A 25,816-nucleotide genomic window follows, 5' to 3' on the forward strand; every position below is an offset into this window, starting at 1 on the left:
AGCCTCTAATTACTCAGAAATTTACTGAGCTGGAGGAACTTCTTCGCAAAGATTACAGCTTCTCTCTCAAAACAAGAAGTACTACTTCACAGGAACACTTCCTACCGGTCTAATCAGCACTTCAAAATTTCTTTTTTTCAGTTACTCACTTCATGAAACATTTATCTGTTCAACATTAACAACATAAGATCTACAACCATGCAAATCCAGTGGCGAATGTAACTGAAACATCCACTGACAGCCTGAAAGGTAGACAGTATGTGAGTAATGCTTTCTTGTATTCTGATCTCCATGCAAAGTGGTCACACTACCACCCTCAGAACATGTCAGTGTTAACTGCAGAAGCAGTTAACATCATCCACTCAACAGTTCCTCATACCATTTAAACTGAACAAGAGATTGGTGATATCTGATTTGTTAAGTGTACCATCAGGCCTCAAGCCCTCAGCAATATGGAGAGACAACAATGTTCATCTTGAGAAGAAATTGCAGAGGGTGTTTGGTTTAGATCATTATGGAACTTTGATGGCCTCTCTCTCTGAATTCCACTGCATGAATTCTCCAACAAACTGAGTATATGGACCACCCCTCAAAGAAAAAAACACACAAGGAACAATGCACCTGTTTCTCGGAACTTGAGGTGAGGGCTCATAACATGTGGAAAGAAGAGAGAGAAGCAACACAGTGACAAAGACTGTAATGTGCATACAACCTCTCCCCCATCCCATAATATAAATGGCTTACAGATTGGACATGCAGCAGACAATACCTAACATAAATTATATTGACATGTGGAGTAATCGGGTCTACTGCCAGATGTTTGTGTCGCTCTGGCACAATATTTCGGGTACGTAACTCGTTGCCTTCTTCAGGTGCTACCTGAGACTGCCGTGTTGGAGGATCTTGTCCAGTATTTATACCCAGAGGGCGCTGGGTGCTCTCTTTGCCGTCCGCGCCCGCCTGGCGCTGCTTGTAATGTGTTGTCTCTTCCCCGGTGTTCCCTCGGACGTCCGCACCCGACTTGGGCACCATCTGTGGCAGCTCTCTGAAGCCTGTCCTGTGTCGGGTGTTCCGTTCGCGGTCCGCGCCCGCCAGGTGCTGCTCCTGAGGTTTATACCCCTCCCTGGTGCTCCCACGGACGTCCGCGCCCGTCTCGTCCACCATCTGTGGTTGTGGCAGCTGTCTGGGGCCGGACCCGCATGTGGCGTTCCGTTCGTGGTCCGCGCCCGCTTGGCGCTGCTTCCAAGGTGTTGGCACTTCCCTGGTGCTCCAACGGACGTCCGCGCCCGCCTAGTCCACCATCTGCAGTTGTGGTAGCTGTCTGAGGCCCATCTCGCGTTGGGGCTCTGTTCGCAGTCCGCGCCCGCCTGGCGCTGCTTTCTTCCCCAGTGCTCCCTCGGACATCCGCGCCCGACTTGGTCTCCATCTGTGGCAGCTCTCTGAGGCCTGTCCTTTGTCGGGCGCTCCATTCACGGTCCGCGCCCGCCTGGTGCTGACCCTGCGGTGTTGGCACTTCCCTGGTGCTCCGACGGTCATCCGTGCTCGGCTCGTCCATCATCTGCAGTTGTGGCGGCTGTCAGGGGCCCGTCCTGTGTCGAGAGTTGCGTTCGCGGTCCGCACCCGCCTGGCGCTCCTCCTGCAGTGTTACTACTTCTTGAGGAGTTTGTTGATTCATTTCGTTGAGCCCTGATAAGCTCCAGAGCCGGACTCCACGCCGAGCTGAGCTGGTAACCGCTGTCTCGGTTTATTAGGTTGTCTGTGACCTTGATCTCGATGGCCTCCTTTATGACACTGTCCCAAAATCTTGGCGTCTGTGTCACAATTTTGGTGTTGTTATAGTCCATTGAGTGGCCGAGCTCCAGACAGTGCTCCGCTATGGCAGATTTTTTTGCCTGTCCGAGTCTGGTGTGCCTCTGGTGTTCTTTGCACCTGACGTCCACCGTCCTGGTTGTCTGGCCAATGTATGACTTTCCACACTGACACGGGATGTTGTAAATGCCTGGTTTACGTAGCCCCAGGTCGTCCTTCACACTCCCTAGCATGGTCCCAATTTTGGAGGGTGGACAGAAGATACTCTTTATATCATATTTTGAAAGAATTCTGCTGATCTTTGCAGAAATAGGTCCAGCATATGGCAGGTGGACCACCTTCATCGCCTCCTCTGGCTCCTCTTGTGTACCCTGTGGTTGACTGGTAGTACGAAGTGCCCTTTGGATGTCTGTGGAGGAGTATCCATTTGTGCCAACACCAGCTGTAGATGTTCTATCTCTGTGGCCAGACTTTCCGTATCTGACAGAGCTCGAGCCCTGTGAACTAATGTTTTCAAGACTCCATTCTTCTGTGCCGGGTGGTGGCAGCTACTGGCTTGAAGGTATAAGTCAGTGTGGGTGGGCTTACGATACACACTGTGCCCCAAAGTGCCATCTGCCTTCCTCTTGACCAGGACATCCAGGAATGGGAGTTGTCCATCCTTCTCTAGCTCCATAGTAAATTTTATACTTGGGTGGTGTGAATTTAGATGTTTCAAAAAAGTCATCTAGGTTCTCCCTACCATGGGGCCAAATGACAAAAGTGTCATCAACATACCTAAGAAAGCACTTGGGTTGGTAAGTGGCTGATGCAAGTGCCTCCTCTTCATACCTTTTCATGAAACGGTTGGCTACCACTGGTGATAAAGGGCTGCCCATTGCCACTCCTTCCGTTTGCTCATAAAATTGAGCCCCATAAAGAAAATATGTTGAGGTCAGTACATGCTTGAACAGGTCGAGCAGGGCACCATCGAACTTCTCCACTGACATCCAAAGGGCACTTCGTACTACCAGTCAACCACAGGGTACACAAGAGGAGCCAGAGGAGGCGAAGAAGGTGGCCCACCTGCCATATGCTGGACCTATTTCTGCAAAGATCAGCAGAATTCTTTCAAAATATGATATAAAGAGTATCTTCTGTCCACCCTCCAAAATTGGGACCATGCTAGGGAGTGTGAAGGACGACCTGGGGCTACGTAAACCAGGCATTTACAACATCCCGTGTCAGTGTGGAAAGTCATACATTGGCCAGACAACCAGGACGGTGGACGTCAGGTGCAAAGAACACCAGAGGCACACCAGACTCGGACAGGCAAAAAAATCTGCCATAGCGGAGCACTGTCTGGAGCTCGGCCACTCAATGGACTATAACAACACCAAAATTGTGACACAGACGCCAAGATTTTGGGACAGTGTCATAAAGGAGGCCATCGAGATCAAGGTCACAGACAACCTAATAAACCGAGACAGCGGTTACCAGCTCAGCTCGGCGTGGACTCCGGCTCTGGAGCTTATCAGGGCTCAACGAAATGAACCAACAAACTCCTCAAGAAGTAGTAACACTGCAGGAGGAGCGCCAGGCGGGTGCGGACCGCGAACGCAACTCTCGACACAGGACGGGCCCCTGACAGCCGCCACAACTGCAGATGATGGACGAGCCGAGCACGGATGACCGTCTGAGCACCAGGGAAGTGCCAACACCGCAGGGTCAGCACCAGGCGGGCGCGGACCGTGAATGGAGCGCCCGACAAAGGACAGGCCTCAGAGAGCTGCCACAGATGGAGACCAAGTCGGGCGCGGATGTCCGAGGGAGCACTGGGGAAGAAAGCAGCGCCAGGCGGGCGCGGACTGCGAACAGAGCCCCAACGCGAGATGGGCCTCAGACAGCTACCACAACTGCAGATGGTGGACTAGGCGGGCGCGGACGTCCGTTGGAGCACCAGGGAAGTGCCAACACCTTGGAAGCAGCGCCAAGCGGGCGCGGACCACGAACGGAACGCCACATGCGGGTCCGGCCCCAGACAGCTGCCACAACCACAGATGGTGGACGAGACGGGCGCGGACGTCCGTGGGAGCACCAGGGAGGGGTATAAACCTCAGGAGCAGCACCTGGCGGGCGCGGACCGCGAACGGAACACCCGACACAGGACAGGCTTCAGAGAGCTGCCACAGATGGTGCCCAAGTCGGGTGCGGACGTCCGAGGGAACACCGGGGAAGAGACAACACATTACAAGCAGTGCCAGGCGGGCGCGGACGGCAAAGAGAGCACCCAGCGCCCTCTGGGTATAAATACTGGACAAGATCCTCCAACACGGCAGTCTCAGGTAGCACCTGAAGAAGGCAACGAGTTACGTACCCGAAATATTGTGCCAGAGCGACACAAACATCTGGCAGTAGACCCGATTACTCCACATGTCAAGACCTCGCCGGGAAAGCCTGAAGAGTTACATAAATTATATTGGTTAGAAACATACCTTGACACTTGAACAGGATAGGTGTTAGAGACTCCCCAACACATTTGTACAACTCTGCATCATAACTTGATTTAAATTACCTCTTCTCTTTGTATGAGTGATATCTTGATCAGCAATATGCTTTGTGTAAGAGACTGTTGTAGTGGTTTTCAGTTCAAAGACTGGTCTGAGGCAGCTCTGCCACTCTGTACTGTGCAAGCCAAACCATCTCTGAATAAGTACTGCAGCCCATGTCCTTTTGAACATGCTTAATGTATTCATTTCTTGCTCACAAATTTCTTTTCTCTCCAGTTCTTTTCAATATCTCCTCATTACTTACATGATCTACCCATCTAATCTTCAGCACTGTAAAACCACATTTCAAAAGCTTCTATTCTCTCCCTGTCTAAATTTAATCTCCCACTAATAAATAGTCCTCACATCATAATCTCAACATCATAATTTGATTTAAATTAGCTCTTCTCTTTAGGTGAGTGATTTCATATCAGCAATAAACTTTGTGCAAGAGACTAAGCAAACTGAAACAGCGATTTCCCACTAATAAACATGCCCTCACATCAGAAATGACAAATTTATAATCAAACAATGGAAACTCCAGGTAGGAGTATCAACAATGTAGGATAGATAGAGACATCTAGTTACAGAGAGGCACGATTAAAAGACACTCACATATATCTTTTGGCCACAGCATTCTTCAGTAAACACACACACACACAAAAAACTGCCAGCTCCAGCATCCAGCTCAAGATGCTGGGGGTGGCAGTCATGTGCCCTTGCTTGCTTGTGTGTGTGTGTTTGTGTGTGTGTGTGTGTTTACTGATGAAGGCTGTGGCCGAAAGCTATATTGAGTTTCTTTTAATTGTGCCTGTCTGCAACTTGATGTCTCTTCTTTATGGTAAGTAGCAATCTATCTTTTCCTACAAACTTATAATCAAGGACTTTGAGAATAACATTAGTAAAATTGAAAAATTCAGCTCAACAAAACTCCTCTGTTCATAGGATTTCATTCCCCATAACCCTATTATTTTGCTGGCAGCTTGGTTAGATTGTGGGCCAAAGCATTTCTCTCAAATCATATAAATGATATTTAACAATCCTTTAATTATGAACAATTCATCAAACACTATAAATTTTCTGAAATTTTCACGACTCTACACCAAATCAAAAATTCTGTATTAGCTGTCATAGTCTTTATGCTCATTAATGATGTACATTCGCTATCTTCTCAAATATCATACTAGTTCCACCAACAATCATCTCACGTGTGTTCATAGATTTTACCTATGAATATGCTGACAGAGAGTCTCTCAGGCATGCAGCCAGATCGACTGATTCTTGTAGAACAAATTTTCAATGGCATAAGGTGCCATCATCATCACGTTACTCCTGCTGACTGGAGTAACCTGATGATGATGGCACCTTATGCCATTGAAAATTTGTTCTACAATTATCAATCAATCCAGCTGTATGCCCAAGAGGTTTACAAGAAAAAGTAATCTTGATAACACACAAGCCATGCCTCTTGATTTCTGCATGTACTTATGAGTTTTAACGGGGCTTACATTTTGTATTCTCTGTCAAGTTTCCCTCCCATATTGCTTAGATATTCAAGGGACCTGGTCTCAAATGACACGATTACCTCACTTTTCCTTTTACATTTGGAACTGTCCCAACAATATCGTCCAGAATCAGATCTGAATACCTATCATATCATTTATCATCAATCAGTCTACTGGAGGAGTATTTACTGTATGTCTGGAAATTATAATCTACTGAGCTATGTTAGTCATAATCTATGGAAGTCTCAAATTCATTGAAGACATTCACACAAGTTTTGTTTAACCCAAGACAGTCAGGCTATATTTCTCTCTCCCAGTATTCGCTGTATGGGTGAGAGACATTATTACTATTTTTAAATTACTCACCTATGACATTTTTAGTAACTAAATTCCAGTGAAAGATATTCTCCATTCATCCATATGCCCCATATACATCAGTTCAATCATTGGCAGAATACATGCAGTCATATCTATGCACAGCTTTACAAAATATTATTGCTATCACACGGCAGCTACAACAAAAATTAAAAATGCAGATCAGTCTCTTCAATTAGTCACAGCATCCTCTTATTGTACACGCTTTTCTAATCAACAGTACAGCTGCAATGCGTCTTTCACTATCCTCCCAAATGAATCTTCCTGACGTGACATTATCACCAATTAACCATTAGTACTGTAGGTTTAACTCACTTTCATACACTCAGTCTATATCCACTCCTTAAGTAGCAGTCCCACATTTATCACTTCATTATTCCATTCTTTGCTTGTTTCCTTCTCCTAGTAGTCATCCATAAAAAGTGATCTCTGCCCTCTTTCTTTGTGTCCCTTTCCTCCAACTCACAGATGTCATTGGTGTATCATGATTATATTTTTTTTCCCGCCTTGTCTGACTGTATTTACCTCATTCATGTCTGTGCCGAGGGCCAATAACCATGTGGCACTATGACGATGAGGAAAGTCAGTTTTAATTTTTGGTGGAAAGAAATAATTTTATATGCAAGATGAGAAACGTTTCAGCTTTCAAATCTTATTTACACTATAGATTATTTGCCTTATGATTAAATTTCAGATAGCCCCAGATGTGCAGTGTTATGCACTAAATGCAAAATACATTCATGATAGCTCAGTGACAAAGTTAGACTAATTTTCTTATGGGTCATAGGAAAGTTCTTGTACAACGTAAATAGTTTTGGTTTACATGAGACCACTCACTGAAAAGCAGAAGCACCGAGTTGTCAGAAGGCACATACAAAAGAAAGAAAACTTGCTAGCTTTCGGAATTATCCTTACCCTTTGACAAACTAGAGTACAAAACACACACACACACACACACACACCTCTGTCCATGTGTGGGGTGTTTTTTTTTTCCCTTTAGCTCATCAAAGGATAACCCCAAAAGCTAGCAAGTTTTCTTTCTTTTGTGCATGCCTATTGGCAACTCAACACTTCTGTTTTTTGGGGAGTGGTCTCCTTTAATCCAAAAACAATTTTCTTCTTTCTTTCTTTAGTGATGAAACAGCTATGTATCAACACATGGATTCTTTTCAATTTCATGCTCATCCACAAACAAACAAACATTATACGTTAAAACACCTACTTACTACAAACATCTGTAACATTTAGCACTACACAGCCGTCATTTCACCACCACACCCAGTCTTTTAATTTCTTTTTATTTCTCTCCTTTCCGCTACTTACCCCCTCCTGCCTCCGCACTTTCTCTCCTGCCCTCTGTCTAAACTGCAACACTTCATTTTCCGCCACTCCCACCATACTATCCCTCCGCCTCCCCGCCCCAGCCTCCTCCTTACCCCCACCCAGTCATCACTCCCATCATGCACTGGTGCTGCTGTTCGCAGTGTGGTTTCAGTTCTCTGAGACTGCAGACGTGTGTGCAAGTTGCATTTACTTGAGTGTGTGTGTGTGTGTGTGTGTGTGTGTGTGTGTGTACTGCTGACAAAGGCCCTAATGGCCGAAAGCTGTAATTGTGTGTATCTTTTTGTTGTGCCTATCGCGACTCAGCATCTCCGCTATATGGTGAGTAGCAACACTCCTTCCTGGATTTTCCATTGTTTGATTTCATAATCTTTTGACTTTTTCGGATGAATTTTTACCTTCCTTTCTCAATTGCTCCCTCTCATGTCAGTGGAGAAGGAAAAGTGCAACTGGGAAACATTTGTAGATACTGCTGAATAACAAGTTGTACATCCTGCTGCAACTCCAGTGATCACTTCCAAAAATCTTTTCCATACTTGACAATTATTGATTATGTTCTATGAAAGATAAACCATTATCACACTTCTATCTAGTAATCTGGATTGATGTGTATCACAACTTATTAATGAACTTACTAAGAAAATCATGGATCCACTCCATTGTTTATTGTTTTATATCTCCTATGCCACCACAAATATTGACATTTAAATCAATGAACACCAGAAATAAGTTATATACATGCTTCACTTTTAACTTTCCCATGTTACTTTCTGTCAGATAAGTATTCTTCATTTCCTCTCTGTCTGGTACCAAGAATAGAAAACCCTTTTCACACTAGTATGTGTGTGTGTGTTTTCAAGGGAAAATAATAGCCCGCTTTTATAATAATTGTTTTTGTACATCTCATTTGAGCCAAGGATGTGCTTCACCCTTCCATTCATTAGTTCATGTACACCCCCTCTTCCATTCCCTAGCTGTATAAGTTTCCTTTCAGTTCTGATGAAAAGATCTTTATCAGAATCTGAAGATCCAGCATGATTAATAATTTTTATATTGTATGAAACAATGGAAGGCCAAGCATCTCCTTCACAGACATCACCTACAAACAATGCTATAGTACAGCAATGAGCTCCTGCATGGCACCACCTTGTGCTAACCTATTCATGTACCATCTAAAGAAATCCTTAAACACCTAATATCCAAAACTTCTCATCTGTTTTATATTCCCTGATGACACCTTCATGATCTGGAGTGACGGTGAGGACATCCTATCCAAATTCCTCAAGAACCTCAACATCTCCCCATCTACTTTACATGATTCTCCTCAGCCAAATAAGCCACATTCCTCGATCTCCACTTCCAGCATTGTTACATCAGTAGCTCCATCCACATCAAACCTTCCAACCAATGACAATACCTACACTTGAACATCCATCATCCATTCCACACCAACAAGGCCCTTTGATATAGCCTAACCATCCACGGTCATCGCACAAGTAGTGGAGAGCAGCTCCTCTTCAAATATGCCAAAGGTCTCACTGCGGCTGTCACACACAGAAATTACCCTCCCAACCTTGTCCAGAAAAAGATTTCACATGAAACTTCCTGGCAGATTAAAACTGTGTGATGGGCTAGGACCCAAAGCTGGGACCTTGGCCTTTCACAACCAAGTGCTCTACTGACTGAAAAACCAAAGACGTCTCATGATCCACCCTCATCCTCATCCTCACAGCTTGACTTTCGCCAGTACCTCATCTCCTACCTTCAAAACTTCACAGAAGTTCTCCTTTACACCTTGCTGGACTGTAATAAATGATATTGTGGAGATGTGGCCTAACCACAGTATGTGGGATTGTTTCCAGAATTCATTTTCACTCCGCAAGCTTTACTTCTGCCAGTACCCCCATCTGCTACCTACGAAAGAAAACTTCTGTGGAGTTTGGAACGTAGGACATGAGATACTGGTGGAACTAAAGCTGTGAGGGAGGTTTGTGAGTTATGCTTTGATAGATTAGTTGGCATACCCTCAGATAAACTTGTCAAAATTAGAACGAATGTGAGAAATAATTTATAAAGTTTTGAAACTTCAGGAAAATACTTACAAGGGGCGTTTGAAAAGTCCATGCAAAGTCTGAGAGATGGCACCACTGGCGCGTATCGAGGTCATGTTTAGTTAGTAGCATCTTTGGAAAGAATGCACACCAAGTTTCAGCCATATTGGTCTATTTCTTTGTGTTTGGCATTTGTGTGAATCAAGGAAGTTGATTGATTGTCAAAAAATGGATGAAAAAGAATTTCATGTAGTGATTAAACATTACTTTATGAAAGGCAAAACACCTCAGGAGACTAAAGAGAAACTTGATAAACATTACGGTGACTCTGCACCTTCGATTAGAACAGTTTATAAGTGGTTTCAAAATTTTCGGAGTGGCCATATGGGCACAAATGATGCTGAACGTTCTGGACGCCCTGTGGCGGTTACGACTCCAGAAATCATTGATAAAATTCATGATATGGTGACGGATGACAGAAGAGTTAAGGTGCAAGAGATTTCTAGTGCTGTGGGCATCTTGAATGAATTTGGTACATAATATTTTGCATAAACATTTGGACATGAGAAAGCTATCCGCAAGATGGGTTCCGCGATCTTTAACGCTTGACCATAAACGGAATCGTGAAGTGTTGCAAGGATGGTTTGCAGCTGTTCAGAATCTGCAGGACTTTAAGTGTCGTTTCGTCACTGTGGATGAAACATGGATACATTACTATACTCCTGAGACCAAACAACAATCTAAATAATGGGTTACAAAGGGGGAATCTGCACCAAAAAAGGTGAAGACCATTCCTTCGGCCGGAAAGGTTATGGCGACTGTCTTTTGGGATTCGCAAGGCGTAATCCTCATCAACTATCTGGAAAAGGGTTAAACTATTACAGGTGCATATTATTCATTGTTATTGGTCTGTTTGAAAACCAAGCTGCAAGAAAAATGACGGCGATTGGACCGCAAAAAAAGGCCTTTTCCTTCATGACAATGCACCAGCACACACCACAGCAGTTGTGGGCACAAAATTATTGGAAATAGGATTCCAACTCATTTTACATCCCCCCTATTCTCCAGACTTGGCTCCCTTGGACTACTATTTGTTCCCCAATTTGAAGAAATAGCTGGTGGGACAAAGATTTTATTCAAAAGAGGAGGGAATTGCAGGAACTAATAGCTATTTTGCAGACTTGGACATTCCTATTATTCGGAAGGGATCAACAAATCAGAACAGTGTTGGACGAAGTGTGTGAGTCTAAAAGCAGACTATGTCAAAAAATAAAAAAGGTTTACCCCAAACACATAAGTAGTTTTTATTTTTGCATGGACTTTTCAAATGCCCCTCGTATATAGAGTGTATTGGTTGGAGCTGTTGCCCTGTAGGGAGGGCACATCCCCCTGACTCCCTCCCTCCCCCACAATTTTTTAAATTTTAGCACAAAATGGTCATTTTTAGAAGAAAACTATAATTACAAAAAAAGAATCTTCCTCCAAAGTTCTACACAAAAAAGGACTTTGCATATTTTGTCAGGCAAAAAGTTTTTGAGATATGAGAGTTAGAATAGCATTCTGTTAATGAATGATTTTTGCAATTTTTATTGCTTAATCAGTTATGAAAATGAAAGGAGTAATTTAACTATGTGGAAATATATTGTGTGTTTTCAACTTGATAAAATTTTTTGTTTGTTTGGCATTGTTGAAATCAGGAGTAGGTGTCCAATAATGAAAACAGCAAGTCCTGTTTCAGGTTCCCTGTTTTTTCCCTATATGTGTCCAGTTTAGTTGGTATTATGTTGTGAATTTATTAAAGCCATGCAGGACAGTTCAGTTTGTTATGTTATGTAGTGTTTCTTCTTACTCTCTTTACTTTTCTATGAACTGACAGAAGAATAATGCTGAACTCTACCACATGTTTTATTCGCAGTAAATCTATTTTGGAAGGAGAGACATCAAAAGTGACAAAGGGATTAGAAACTTGGATATGTGTCAGCAAGGAACAATAGGGTGAAGCTCATACTCTTTTACAAAGCACTGAAATGATCAAGGTGCACAACATATGTCGATGTGAATATATTAAGCAATGTAATGTAAAGAAAGTAGTTAAGCAGAAATCTGCACAAGTAGGTGATAGAAGTTTAAGATCGTCTTTGTGTTACCCATTCAATTCCAAAAAAATACTGTTTCATATGTGCTGAAGAATGCAGCTTAGGAAGCTGAAAGAAAGAAACCACTCCAAAAACGTTGTGGAATCCAATTTCTTCATGCAGTAAGTGGTAGCGACAGCACTTCAGCAATGTTTAGTAAAAGTAATTTGTGGGCTTTCAAACATTCAGCTGATTCCTGCATCTTCATTAAATTCCGTGAATATTCAACAATCAAACTTTATCTCCTGAGGCCATAGCAAAAGCATCATCCTATCTTTCCACACAAAAACAGGAATAAGTCTTGGTGACGACACCTTAAATGCTTTGCGATTTCAGTGTTTAAACATACTTTTGTGTCAGGCAAGCAATGCTATCACACTCTCATTTGCCTGTCACTATTCTGACACAACATGCCTCCAAAGAAGGACACAAACTCATTCCTCTCCCCAATTCACGTCAAACGACCACATGCTTCAGATAAGATATTACTCCCATTTCATGTGGCTGCAGTCAAGGGTGCGGAAGAAAATTCAATTGTGTGAAGCCTGAATTATGCTGCACAACAACACATAAATGCTATCGAGGACAAAGCTGTGCTAATGTGACCTGCAGTGATTTGACAGAATATCTGGATGATCGTTTTCTGCAAATAATTATATACATCAACTTATTTATTCAACAGATATTGCGGTATTTTAGTTGTATATGTGATGTACATATGATAATCGTAAATGTGTTATTAAGACAGTAACTGTTGATTGATTCTAAAATAATTTTTATTTCAGTGTAAATATTAAGATACCTAACACCGGAAAAAAAATTGCATAGCAGAATTGTTCTGAATCAATAAATGTCAGTTTTAAAAGGAATATGTCTCTCTCTCTGTTTTACCTTCAGATTTTAGTATTAATATTTATGTGCTACATGCAGGGTGACCCAGGAAGAATTTGCCAGGGATGATCATTTGAAACACAAAAGCCTAGCAAACATGGGTTTACCTTACAAGCTATGAACACTTTTTTTTTCAGTAGAAGGGATGTACCTCACAATAGCCTTTATTACTTTGATGATTGTTCCTGTTATATCCTGAATATTGATCATTCCCCCTTGAAAACCCTATATATGTTTCTATTTATGTACACAGTTGTGGAGAAGCATGAGAAAGATGCAACTGAATTAAAATCAAATCTGGAACTTATGCCAAACTCATAGCCTAATGAATTTTCAGTCTTCCATATAGAACAACTTGAAAATTGGTTACTTTGCTTAAAATATGTGTATAACCTTTGGAAAGTATTATTTGTTATAATACAAATCTTCAAAAAATGAACCATTTTCATAAAAATAAAAAAAAACATAAAAAACTGAAATAAGGGGTGGTGGAGAGGAATGCTCTCCCAATGGGGGAGGAAACTTTTTCTATTTCTTACTACTACATCCCCTATGAGTGTTTTCCCAAAGTCTCAAAACTTTATAAATTATGTCCCTAATTTTTCCTAATTTTCCTGGGGTAGTTAGTAGGCCACCTGCCCCGAAAGGTGAAGATCCTTGGTCTGAGTCCCAATCACACACACATTATTAATCTGCCAGGCAGTTTCAAGTCTCTGTGCACTAAGCTGCACAGTCAAGATTCATCAGATATTTCATATGCCTTGTCCCAGTCTCCACATACCCATTGTTCAGCCACAAAGGAGCACTCCTCTTGAGATGACTAGACTGGACAAGACTGGAACAACTGAATTGTTTTCTCCACCAGGTTTTTGAATACCTCTCATCATGCCTGAAAATGAGTAATTTCCTCCACACCCCATTCAAAGTTGTAAACAGCCTCTCACCCAACCTAAGCACTGTACTTGTCCACCCCTACCCTTTGCCCCACAGGCTCATATCCCCACAGCAAATCTAGATGCAAGACATGTCACACACATCCTCCTACTATCAACTACTCCAGTCCTGACACAGGCATCTCCTACCCCATCAAAGACAGAGCCCTTATGAAAGGCACCATTTGATCTACCAAATTTGCTGCAAACAAAATGACACATCCTATATGGGTAAAACAATAACAAGCTGTCTGCCATATGAATAGCCAATGCCAAACAGTAGCTAACAGACAGTTGGACCACCCAGCCCTTGGACATGCTGCCAAACATGATGTGCTTCACTTCAATGGCTGCTTCACAGCCTATGCCATCTGGATGCTTCCTACAAACACCAGCTTTTCTAAATTTCAGGGATGGGAGCTCTCACTGCAACATATCCTTCATTTCAGTAACATCCCTGGTCTCAACTTTCACCGGTATCCATCCTTCATCTGCCTATCCCCTTCCCTGCTCCCACTCCAGCACTGCACATACCTTCTATCCCACTGATGCGCCAACACAGTCCTTTCCCATTCTCTACCTCTCCCCTCCCCACCTGCCCCCTGCCAGAACAGCCTCCTCATGCTAAACAAGCAGCCTTATTCTACCACCATTATACCCCTGCATACTTGCACATGTAGCACTAGTGTCTTCCTCCCCCCCCCCACCCCACCCCCCCACTGAACTCCTACATTGCTATCTCCCTCCCTCTCCAACCCACACATCATCTTCCATACCCTCACTACCCATCCCATCTAGATTGCTGCTCACATAAGATGAAGGTGCAGTTGGTGCTTAGCACCTGGAGATGACAGTTGCCATGTGTGTGTGTGATTTGTGCTTGTGTGAATTTTCTACTTCTGATGAAGGACATAGTCCAAATGCTCACCATTTGTAGCATTCTTTTTCATTGTGGTGTCTGTGAATCATGCCTTCTCTACGTAGCAAGTAGCAATCTATCATTATTGTTGTGGTTTTTATACTGGAGTTATTAATTTCTATCAGCACACATTTCACAGCAAATGACAATTATTAGTTTTACTTACAGCTGCAAGTAAGCATCCAATTCTAAAACACAGTGCTGGGATAAAAACAGGTGGTGGTGGGGGAGAAGTATTAGCCTTCATATTCAATGCATATTTCATATTTAAGGACACTTTCTACTACACCAAAAAGCAAAATTTTGTAACATATATTATGTAAATTCCTGCTGAAATATAATAGAACCAATAAACTTCAATGTAAATAACAAGTGAACAACTTTACAGTCCATTCATAGGATATGAAAAGAAGTACTACGGATGACAGTTGTTCATTATCAAACATCTAAATACCACTACTGAAAGTGAAACAGAATTGTGTGTATGATTGTTCACATTTTGGTTGGTAACAAAGTACTTTAAGTATGGCATCAAAGCAGTAATAAGTTCATAGGGAACTGCGGGTTTTCACAGAATAATGATTGCTTTGTGTTACAGAATAAGAATGTAAACAGAGAAAGGAAAATGGGTATACATATAAGATTAAATTCATTAGGTATGAAAGCATAGTTGCCTGGCAAAAACATGAAATTTATACAGTGGGAAAGATGATAGACAAAATGACATTATGAACTATATATGGAAATGGAAGTACAAACAAATGTTCTTTAAGAAGAAACAGTGACTGTGTAACTTTTTTCCTTTCCAGTGGGTATTTATATGAACTGCAATGATTAATTATTTTAAAACACACTATAAAAATATACTTTTTAAATACATGGTTTCGAGGTGAAATAAGAGCAAAAAAGCCATATTTTAATATAACTTTTCATAAAAAATAATTACATATTTGATGTTAATCTCTTTAGTACACTATATGTGCAGCTGCAGTATTTTTTGTCACCGTCAATTTCCCTGGTACTGTCACACAATTAGATAGCTGCTAACAAAACTAAACAGTCTGTAATGCCAATTAATAACAAAAATTATAATTTACTCACTGTAGAAATTACTCATCAACATATCAAATTTAAAAATGCCATTTATAATATTATGGCAAGAAAAAAGAAGTTCATAAACATGTCCTGGTTAAGATTCAGTTCTTTCAAAGTGTCTAAATCTCCAAAAACAAATGGAGGATTTTCTTGTCCTCATGTAATAGAAAACCTACTCAAACTCATTTTTATATCACACATTTACACAATACACTAAAAATGCTATTGTAGAACAAGAGTGCACTTGACACATCACTTTAATGCTTGGCAACAGGTTTATAATACTATGGAAGTGTTTGATAATAGCTACTAATTCCTTATATAATTTGCATGAGTGTACTAATTAAAGTTTCTATAATTCTATCTACAGTCTGCATTTATTATAAAAGGCAATGCCATAATACTGACGAACATTTTTTTTTCTTTTTGCCTTAAAAAAGCCCCCAACAGTGGCACAGTTTGGCTTTTAGGTTTTTGCACACCAGTAAAAGTTGAATAAGACTTTCGAACTGCTACTAACCTGTAACAGTCTCCAAGGCTAAATAACATACCTGCTGGGGTCTCTTTGGCACTGTCCATACAGACTCATATAATTTCATCAACAACATAAATAATTATTTTAAAAATGTGTTATTTTAAACACACATTTCACTTCAAAACATTTAACAATGACAAATTTGTAACTGCAACACACATTTTATAGCAGACAACATCTACGTTATACTTAATATCACAGGCATGTTATTTGTATCTCTCTCATTACAGTGTTAATAATCTGCAACGCACAACAAACATTTTTTTTACAAAAATCTCTAATTAGTGTTTTTTTAAACTGTTAACAATACACACACAACATTAATAACATGTATCATCACAGAATCTCTAGTTCTGCTTTCACACTGGGTATGGGTAAGTGTAATGACAATGGTTTACTTCAAAACAATAGGCACCTCATAGACAGCAGGCTCTGAAACACAAGAAAACATTCTACTGTTAGTCAGGAAGAACATGCTGTTAATGAGAACGCTTTTCAACATAAATTTACTTGTGGCAACATACAAACACTTATTGATGCATAAGCTGGATGTGCTCACCAAGTCTGCTGGCTGTGGTTACCCACTTTATCAATCCTGTTCCTAGCAATTACCTATTTCACATATGTAGCTAGTGGCTTATTGAAAAGTTATAGTTGACATAGGCTTCAAACAGTCCCATTCTAAGTTTCATTCAGATAGCACCTGTCTTTAGACACACAGCTCACATAATACATGGCACCTAACTTATCATGGCAAGATAAAATCTAAGGAACACATACTTCAGTGGAACAGGTCTCAAAAGGTGTCTGGAATTGATCATAAATCAATTTTGCTGTTTTCAGTCATACAGATCCTGAAGTAAGCCACAAATGCAAACTGCTCCTGCACAAGTATTTTGATACAACAATGTGTTCCATGAATATGATACAGAAGAAAAATATTATGGTGACCACTGAAAATATCTTTGATAAAGACAGCAGTCTATAGCTTTTTGGATATTCTATGACCAAATAAACAGACGTGAATATTGGCATCCATGTACAGTCAGTAAGTTTACTTGAAACAACTTTAACTGTTTGTACATGATGCATATTATAATACTCACTTTGTTAGAATTATTTTACACACATGGTGGGCTTACAAAAAGCAATGAACCTCATTTCTCCTAAATCTTTGCATTATACAATTACCAACAATGTTTCCGTCTACTCATCTGCTATGAGAAAATTATGAAGTTGGTTTTATATGATGATCATCAATATTTTCGCAAATAAAAATAAAAAATAATTTTTTTAATGTATGCATTTACCTGCTCATAGAGTAACAGCCATAGTTTATTATTTTACAGTTATCATCAATTTGATTACAGTTGAATTTATGATTCTTACAGCTCTCAAGTATCAAGCAAACCAAACATAAAAAAAGAAACTACAGTTCCTTGCTTTAGAAGAGTCTGCATTATAGCAATGTTCAAAAAAGGAGACTTTAAGATACATAATGGTTATGGAATGCGAATTATTTTGCCAATAAATGTTATATAAAGGCAAGAAGTTCTAAAGTGAGAAACAAATTAAATACAGTATTTCATCTATTCATCTATTCAGTAGTTCTTTAATACTACAAATGGAACATCTCCCAACTTTGACCATTTGATGCAACAAAAGTTCAATACCTCTTATTTCACCTTGTGCCTCTTTGAATTGTCATACAAAGTCATTGATAACTTCATTTTTTTTTTCCTTTTTATCCTTAATGAAAGCCTATTTCGGTGCGTCCTTTACAATGAGTGCAATTGCACTGAAGGGAATTTTATTTTAGTTAGGACAGAAGTATCAAATTAAAACACATCACTCATTTCACAAAATGTTTCATCCACCATTCCTGTAATTAATTGCACTCCACACTAACCATTATCTTGTCAGTGATGTTAGCCATGCAAATACACCTGCTAGTTATGTGGGAACAGTATGTGCATTTTACCTGAGCTTCTAACACTGTAATAAGATTTTTCACCATTAAAGTCAGAAAGACAAAGAAAACTGAAAATTATTATTGTAATTGACAGGTTGTAAGAAGCAAGGTGTATTTTAAAATTCTGATAAGAAAATTTAAAATCTCTTCTTGGAGTTAATCTTTGTGTGTCTTACAAATATAGAGGACTGTATTCGTGAGTGCCTGGAGGAAAAAGAAAAAAAATATCTTCTAATTTACATGTGCGAAATAACCATCACAGAAGGAAGCCACTACAAAAGGGTAAAATTTAGTAAACACATTAATTATGGGCAGATTAGTGACAGTGCCTTGTGCAACTAAACATGTCATGTGTGATCAGTGCTAGTTATTGCTACATTAGCAGCCGCAAGAAAGTGACTAGTACATACACTCATACAGACTAATGTGTAGCAGTTGTGCTGAGTCCGGCTCGAACTCTGCCCGCAGGGACATGCACGGTCACACGCACGCTTGCTGCGAACAACACCGACATTCACATCAGTGTGCACGTGCGTGTACTGCAGTGTGTATGAGTGCATAAAGACAGACTGAGAAGCTAAAGAAAATTAAAGCTGCTTGCCAGATATTTTTGCTAGAGAATTAACATGGGAGACAGTGTTTTACACTTTTTCATTATTCTTGAAGAAATGAACATTGTTGAACTCTGAACTCCATTACCTTACTTCACATTACACTAGTGTGTAGTACAAAAGTTGTCCTGAAATAAACAATCTGAAAAGACAAATTTTACAAAATCAGCCCCCTAAACTACTAATTGACAACTTTTTTGGACAAAAGAATATCTAAAACGTGATCATGGAAGGTACTGAGACTTAAGCAGGTTGCTACGGCTTCATTTTAAATTTCTTTTTTAGATTTATAGAGAATGGCCAAAAAGTATTTTCTGCAACACAATTTAACACTTGCAGAAGCACTATCAGAAACTGCAACAACAAATAGGTTACAAGTTGTAAACACCAAAATACTACAGTTAAGTTGTGTTAAAATGTAATTATGAGATGTGGTGAGTACCTTTTACTCTCATACCTAAAATGTGCTTTCTCAAACAACAATATACACAATAAAACTGGGCTATAATATTGTATACAAAAGTGCCGATATCTGTCTACCTCTAAGCAGTGACTCTGGCACACTGTGTGTGTGTGTGTGAGAGAGAGAGAGAGAGAGAGAGAGAGAGAGAGAGAGAGAATCATTTTTAGATAGGAGCAAATAATACATACAATTATAAACATAATGAAAGCCTAAATGTAGACTATAACTCATGTATGTGATTTTATTCTTTGGTAGCACAACGAAATATGCACCATCCAACAAGCAGCACATTATAATTTCCTTCCTATCATCTTGGGTAAGAGCTCAGAATGTTTACTATCTGCACAAGTTTCAGCACGCTTTCAAAATCATCTAAGGCAGATGACTAAGAATTCTCTCGTGAATTAGGAAGGGGGACAGGGGTGAGCTTACATTGCATGACACTATCATCTTGTAAGGCTTTTACCTGCCAATTAACAATTTATTCTTCCTTGGTCTAACATGTCATTCAATGATAGTATTTCAGGAGCTGATGGTCACTCATTTAGCCAACAACATCAGTATTTCAAGGGAAAGCAATTATAACTACTTCAAGTAATTCTTCAGTTGCCTTCTCATGGCTGAGTGAACTGTGCTTGTATTCATCAACATAACAATTCCTTGCCTATAGCATGGATTTAATTTGGCAGTCAAACACAGTGGCATTCATCCTGGATGGTATTTGTCAGCCTGTCGAACAAGACTGATTAAACTGTAGTACAACAAGAATGGTATGCTGTGAGTGCCATAAACTACTCTCTCACAATGCCTTCAATGCCTAGAGTGCTTTATGCTGATTTGAATAACTGATTGGAAATTTTCTAGAGCCATACAGGCACTTTCATGTGCCTCAATTATTGTATACCTCTAATCACATGGTTTCCAGTTGACAAATGATTTTTCCTGTCAAAGGTGAGTATGTGTAAAGGGCTGATGCAAACTACTGCCACACAAGGATCCAAATAATAACCAACTGGAGTTTTAGTTTTTCTCAGATTGCTAATAGCCTCCTTTCTCTGCTGTGATACATAAATATGCAATTGACATACTGTTGACTATGTATTGTGTTATCAACCTAAACACCCAGATCTCCTTTTAAATGGGCCTGTCCACTGTTCAATGCCTCCTCTATGTAGTAAAAGTGAATGGTAATCCATCCGGATTTGTAGAGATATCAACTGGACTTTGTATTAAGTGTGAGTCTATGACTGTGGTAGAAATAGGTAGTACTCTCCCTGAATGAAGACTGGAAACAGTGCTCACTCTGTGCACCTCTTTCATTAAGTCTTATTTGCAAAGTGCAGACAGTACTCTCAGAATTTTCAAATAACTGGGACCAAACAAACACTTTTTTATAAAACTGCAACATGTGAGGTAGGACAGGAAGGTCAGCTTGGAGACTAGTATGGATTTTTTTTTGGGGAGGGGGGGAATGAAATGAAGGTCTCAAACAAACTCCCCCTTGCCAATAATAACATTAATTAAAAAGGAACACAGTTACAGCATGAAGCGCATATCTGCCAAAGAATTTTCGTGGTAACCTTGATGCCGTATCTAATTAATAAGGCTGCTAATATCATACTGAACTTCTGGAAGTTGTGCACTATACTTTTTTAGTCTGTATTTTGTATTTGTTTTTCATATAAGCTAAGGAAGAAATGCTTTCTCATGTGTTTCATAATTTATTTATTTATTTATTTATTTATTTTTAATGCTACAGTAGAATCATTCTCTAGTAAAGATTTCCAAACATTAGCAATATTTTGCTCCTTTAAAATTCATTTTACATCTCCAACTGTAAACACATTGATGAAACGTTCATGATCAGCAGTAGTCAGCTGTCACAATTCACTCAAATCAATAAAAAGTGCATGCTGAATACATACAATCTTTAGACAAACCAAATTCTGGAAAATGTTCTTTAAAACTCTCCCATAAAGAGTTAAATGCAGTGCACGATGTCCACTAATGTGAGCTAGCATTAACACCATCATTTTCTTAGAAAATGGGCTATAGCTCTGAGTTGGCAAATGTGGTATCCATAGTTCTAATCTATTTATCATTACCTCAATTTTGTCTGAAATTTTAAATACTGTAACAGTAACAGCTCCTGACCTGCAATCTAGCTATAGATCCTAAACTTCACAGCCACAATTCTTTCTCACAACACTTTGATTTCACTTCTCAACACTATTTTTTTGGGAAGTGTTGTTCACAATACCGGCAATTCATACAAAACCTCCAAAGGACGGGTTCGATTCCCGGCGGGGTCAGGGATTTTCTCTGCCTCGTGATGGCTGGGTGTTGTGTGCTGTCCTTAGGTTAGTTAGGTTTAAGTAGTTCTAAGTTCTAGGGGACTGATGACCATAGCTGTTTAGTCCCATAGTGCTCAGAGCCATTTGAACCATTTGAACCTCCAAAGGAATGACAAAGACATACAGGAATTTTACTCCACCGAGAATCGCAAGCTACACTGATCATTAAATGCTATGTGTAGAAACATATCATTTGAGTACAGTGGCTCTAAAACTTCTGTGAGTAAATCCAGCACATTTTAGTATTTAGTAATTCTGCAGCAGACCCTTACAAGGTTTTCATGGATCACCAAAGGTCCAGATACTCCGTGTTAGAACAGCTGATTTAAAGTTACCACAGAGTATTCAAATCATACATACCTTACTCAATATGTAAGGAGCATTTCAACCACAGTGACATTGGTACAGATAGTGGACAAGACAAATGAGGCAACTGAGGTGTGCATTTGTTTGTTTGTTTGTTTGTTTGTTTGTGTGTGTGTGTGTGTGTGTGTGTGTGTGTGTGTAGAGAGAGAGCTTGTACTTAGCCTAGAAAAAGAGAGAAAGCTTGAAACATGGTTCAATTTTCTGATCCATCATCAGTCTTCTGACAGATTCAATGTAGCCTCTCATGAATTCCTCTCCTGTGCCAGCTTCTCCATTTCAGAGTAGCACTTGCAACTAACGTCATCAATTATTTGTTGGATATATTTCAATCTCCATCTTCTCCTACAATGTTTACCCTTTAAAGCTCACCCATCAACATGAAAGTTATTCTTTGATATCTTAACATGGCCTTCCTTCTTATCGATGTTTTCCACAGGCTTCTTTCTTCATCAATTCTGCAGAGAGCTACTTCATTTCTTATCAGTTAACATAATTTTCAACATTCTTCTGCAGTACCACATCTCAAACGCTTCAATTCTCTTCAGTTCTGGTTTTCCTGTAGTCCAGGTTTCACTACCATACAATGCTGTTCTCCAAAAATACGTTCTCAGAAATTTCTTCCACAAATTAAGGCCTATGTTCGATGCTAGTAGACTTCTCTTGGCTACGAATGCCCTTTTTGCCAGTGCTAGACTGCTTTTTATGTCATCCTTGCTCCATCCATCACAGGTTACTTTGCTATCCAGGTAGCAGGATTACTTAACTTCGCCTACTTCTATATCCCTAATTCTGATTTTTTTCCCCCCAAATTTACTCTCCTTTATATTCTGTACTCATTAGACTGTTCATTCCATTCAACACATCATGTGATTCTCATTCGCTTTCACTCAGGATAGCAATATCATCACCAAACCTTATCATGGATATCCTTTCACACTGAGTTTTAATACCACCCCTGAACATTTCTTTTATTTCTGTCATTGCTTCTTTGGTGTGTAGACTGAACAGCAGGGGCTGAAAGACTTACATCCCTGTCTTCCACCCTTCTCAATCTGAGCACTTCATTCTTGATCTTCCAATCTTTTTGTTCCTTTTTGGTTCTTGTACATGGGAACCTTTTAATTTTGCAGGCTTTATATATCTGATTTTCAATTTCGTTTTTTTAATACAAATTTTCCTGATGCATGTCTGCATTTTCAGCTGTTCTGAATATTCAGTTTACTTTGACAGTCAAAAAGTCCTTTGGAAAAGATGGATCAAACAATTTGCTTTAAATTTTGCTTGAAAAATGGAATAAAATGCAACAACTATTTGAAATGTTGACTGTGGCTTTTGGTGAATCTACTGTGAGTAAGACAAGAGTTTCATGTGGTATAAACATTTCAAAGAGGGTCTAGAAGAAGCTGAATAAGATGACTGACCTGGACACCCTGGCACATCAATTACAGATGACAATGTGGAAGAACTAAGGAATATGGTTCTGGAAACTCAACGAATTTCCATCTGAGAGGTTGCTGATGATTTCGGCATATCCTTGGGCACATGCCCCAAGCAATTTTTTGGATGTTTTGGGCATGAAACATGTAGCAGCTAAGTTTGTTCCAAAATTGTTGAATTTTGACCAAAAATTAAATCACGTAGACAGTGTTCAAGAATTGCTGAATGAAGTCGACAATGTTCCAGAAATTCTAAAGAAGGCTATAACAGATGACAAAAAATGGGTACACAGGTATGACATTGATACCAAGGCCCAACTGTCCCATTACATGTCAAAAAGTAATATTATCTGGAAGTTATGCACCATTTGCATCAAGCAATCCAAAGAACTGTAGAAAAACCACGTGTGGAAATTGCATCACGGTAATGGTCCTGCTCAGACCTCAATGCCTGTTCATGATTTTTTGGCAAAAAGACAAAAACATGATGTTGGCTCAGCCAGTTTATTCACTGGACATGGCCTCCTGCACCTTGTTTCTATTCCGGAGACTGAATAGAACCAAGAAAGAATGTTGTTTCACAATTATTGATAAGATAAAAACAGAAATGCTGAAGAAGCTGAACACCATAGTGAAAAGCTATTTCCAGAAGCGCTTCCAAGATTGGAAAAAGAGCTGGTACAAGTGTATTACATTGAGGGGGATTACTTTGGAGGGGACAAAGTTGATGTTGATAAATAAATAAAGATTCTTTAAGAAACACAAAAATTCCCATTACTTTTTATCGCACCTCATACTGTATATTACCTACCTTTCCCTATAGCTTGCCCCTAATTTTTCTCTTAGCTCCAAACATCTTGCAATATTTTATGTTGTGAATGCTTTTCCAAGGTCACAAATTCTATGAATGTGTTTTGATTATTATTCACTGTTGTTTCCATTATCAACCACAATGTCAGACCTGTCTCTCTTGTCCTCTTACCTTTCCTAAAGCTAAGCTGATTGTCATCTAACAGATCCTCAGTTTTCTTTTCCATTCTCCTGTATATTATTCTTTTCAGTAGCTTGGGTGCCTGAACTGCTAAGCTGCTTGTGTGATAATTCTCACACTTGGCAGCTGCTGCTATCTTTGGAATTGTGTGGAAAATGTTTTTCCGAAAGTCTTATACATTCTACATGTGAATAGGTACTTTTTTGCCATTTCCCTCAATGATTTTTGAAATTCTTATGGGATGTTATCTATACCTTCTGCCTTATTTGATCTTAAGTGGTCCAATTCTGACTATAATACTGGATCCTCTGCCTCTTCCCTGTTGACTCATGTTTCTTTTTCTTTTACGTCATCAGCAGTCCTCTCCCTTATAAAGGCCTTCAATGAACTCCTTCCACATATTGGTCTCTCCTCTACATTTAACAGCGGAATTCCCTTTGCAGTCTTAATGTTACTGCCATTGCTTTTAATTTCACCAAAGTATGTTTTGACTTTTCTATAAGTTCAGTCAGTCCTTCTGAAAGCCATTTCTTTTCCTATTTCTTCACATTTTTCATTCAGCCACTTTGTGTTAGCTTCCCTACACTTCCTATTCATTTAGTTGCTAAGTGATCTATAGTTCTGTATTCCTGAATTTCCGTAAACATTTTTGTACTTCCTTCTTTCATCAATCAACTGACGTATTACTTCTGTTATCCATGGTTTCTCCGCAGTTACCTTCCTCTACCAAAAGTTTTCTTTCAAACTTCTGTGATTGTCCTATATGAGGTACCCATTCCTCTTCAACTGAACTGCCTACTGAACTATTCATTCTCACAGTGCTTATAATCTTAGAGAACTTCAAGCATAACTCTTCATTCATTAGTATTTCAATATCCCACTTCTTCATGCACTGATTCCTCCTAACTAGTCTCTTAAACTTCAGCCTACTCTTCATCATTAATAAACTGTGATCTGAATCTATAGCTGCTCTGGAGTACATCTTACAATCCAATATTTGATTTCGGAGTCTCTGCCTGACCATGATGTAATCTAACTGGAATCTTCCTGTGTCTCCTGGTCTTTTCCAAGTATATCTCCTCCTCTTGTGATTCTTGAACAGAATATTTGCTATTACTAATTGATATTTACTGCATAACTCAATTATTCCTTCTCCCCCCTCACTGCTACTACCAAGCACACATTCTTCTATAACCCTTTCTTCTACACCTTGTAATAGGACACCCTCCTCTAACATTACCATCTTTTAATAGAAACAATCGATACCAACTTTAATAGAAATAATTGATACTAAAATATTCTCGTATATCTTGTATAGGTTAAAATTATCTCAGCTGTTTAACTAAATGAACATGTCACTTCTTTTCCAATGTTGTTTACAAACACTGTAACTTTTTTGGTGAAAATACTCAGTAAATGTCTACGGCCTTGTAAGCGGAAAACCAGTTAACACAAAAAATAATAATACTGTAGAACAAAAGCAAACTGGTGCTTCTCATTTATTAAA

The 25,816-nt window shown here is 39.7% G+C and overlaps 1 protein-coding gene across 2 annotated transcripts in view; it reads right to left on the reverse strand.

The window, feature by feature from the left end:
• Positions 1-25,816, reverse strand: part of LOC126262705 (serine/threonine-protein kinase par-1-like) — a 413,823-nt gene that overhangs the window by 48,213 nt on the left and 339,794 nt on the right. The window contains exon 21 of one of the 2 annotated variants that reach the window (XM_049959489.1): positions 18,499-18,583. In XM_049959489.1, coding sequence (XP_049815446.1) covers positions 18,510-18,583 — 74 coding nt within the window. In that variant the 3' untranslated portion in view covers positions 18,499-18,509. Of the gene's footprint in view, positions 1-15,806; positions 16,549-18,498; positions 18,584-25,816 lie in introns of those variants that run through there. The other variant, XM_049959496.1, reaches the window with a different exon arrangement.

Source organism: Schistocerca nitens, chromosome 1 (genome assembly GCF_023898315.1).
Source record: "Schistocerca nitens isolate TAMUIC-IGC-003100 chromosome 1, iqSchNite1.1, whole genome shotgun sequence".
NCBI classification, from domain to species: Eukaryota; Metazoa; Arthropoda; class Insecta; order Orthoptera; family Acrididae; genus Schistocerca; species Schistocerca nitens.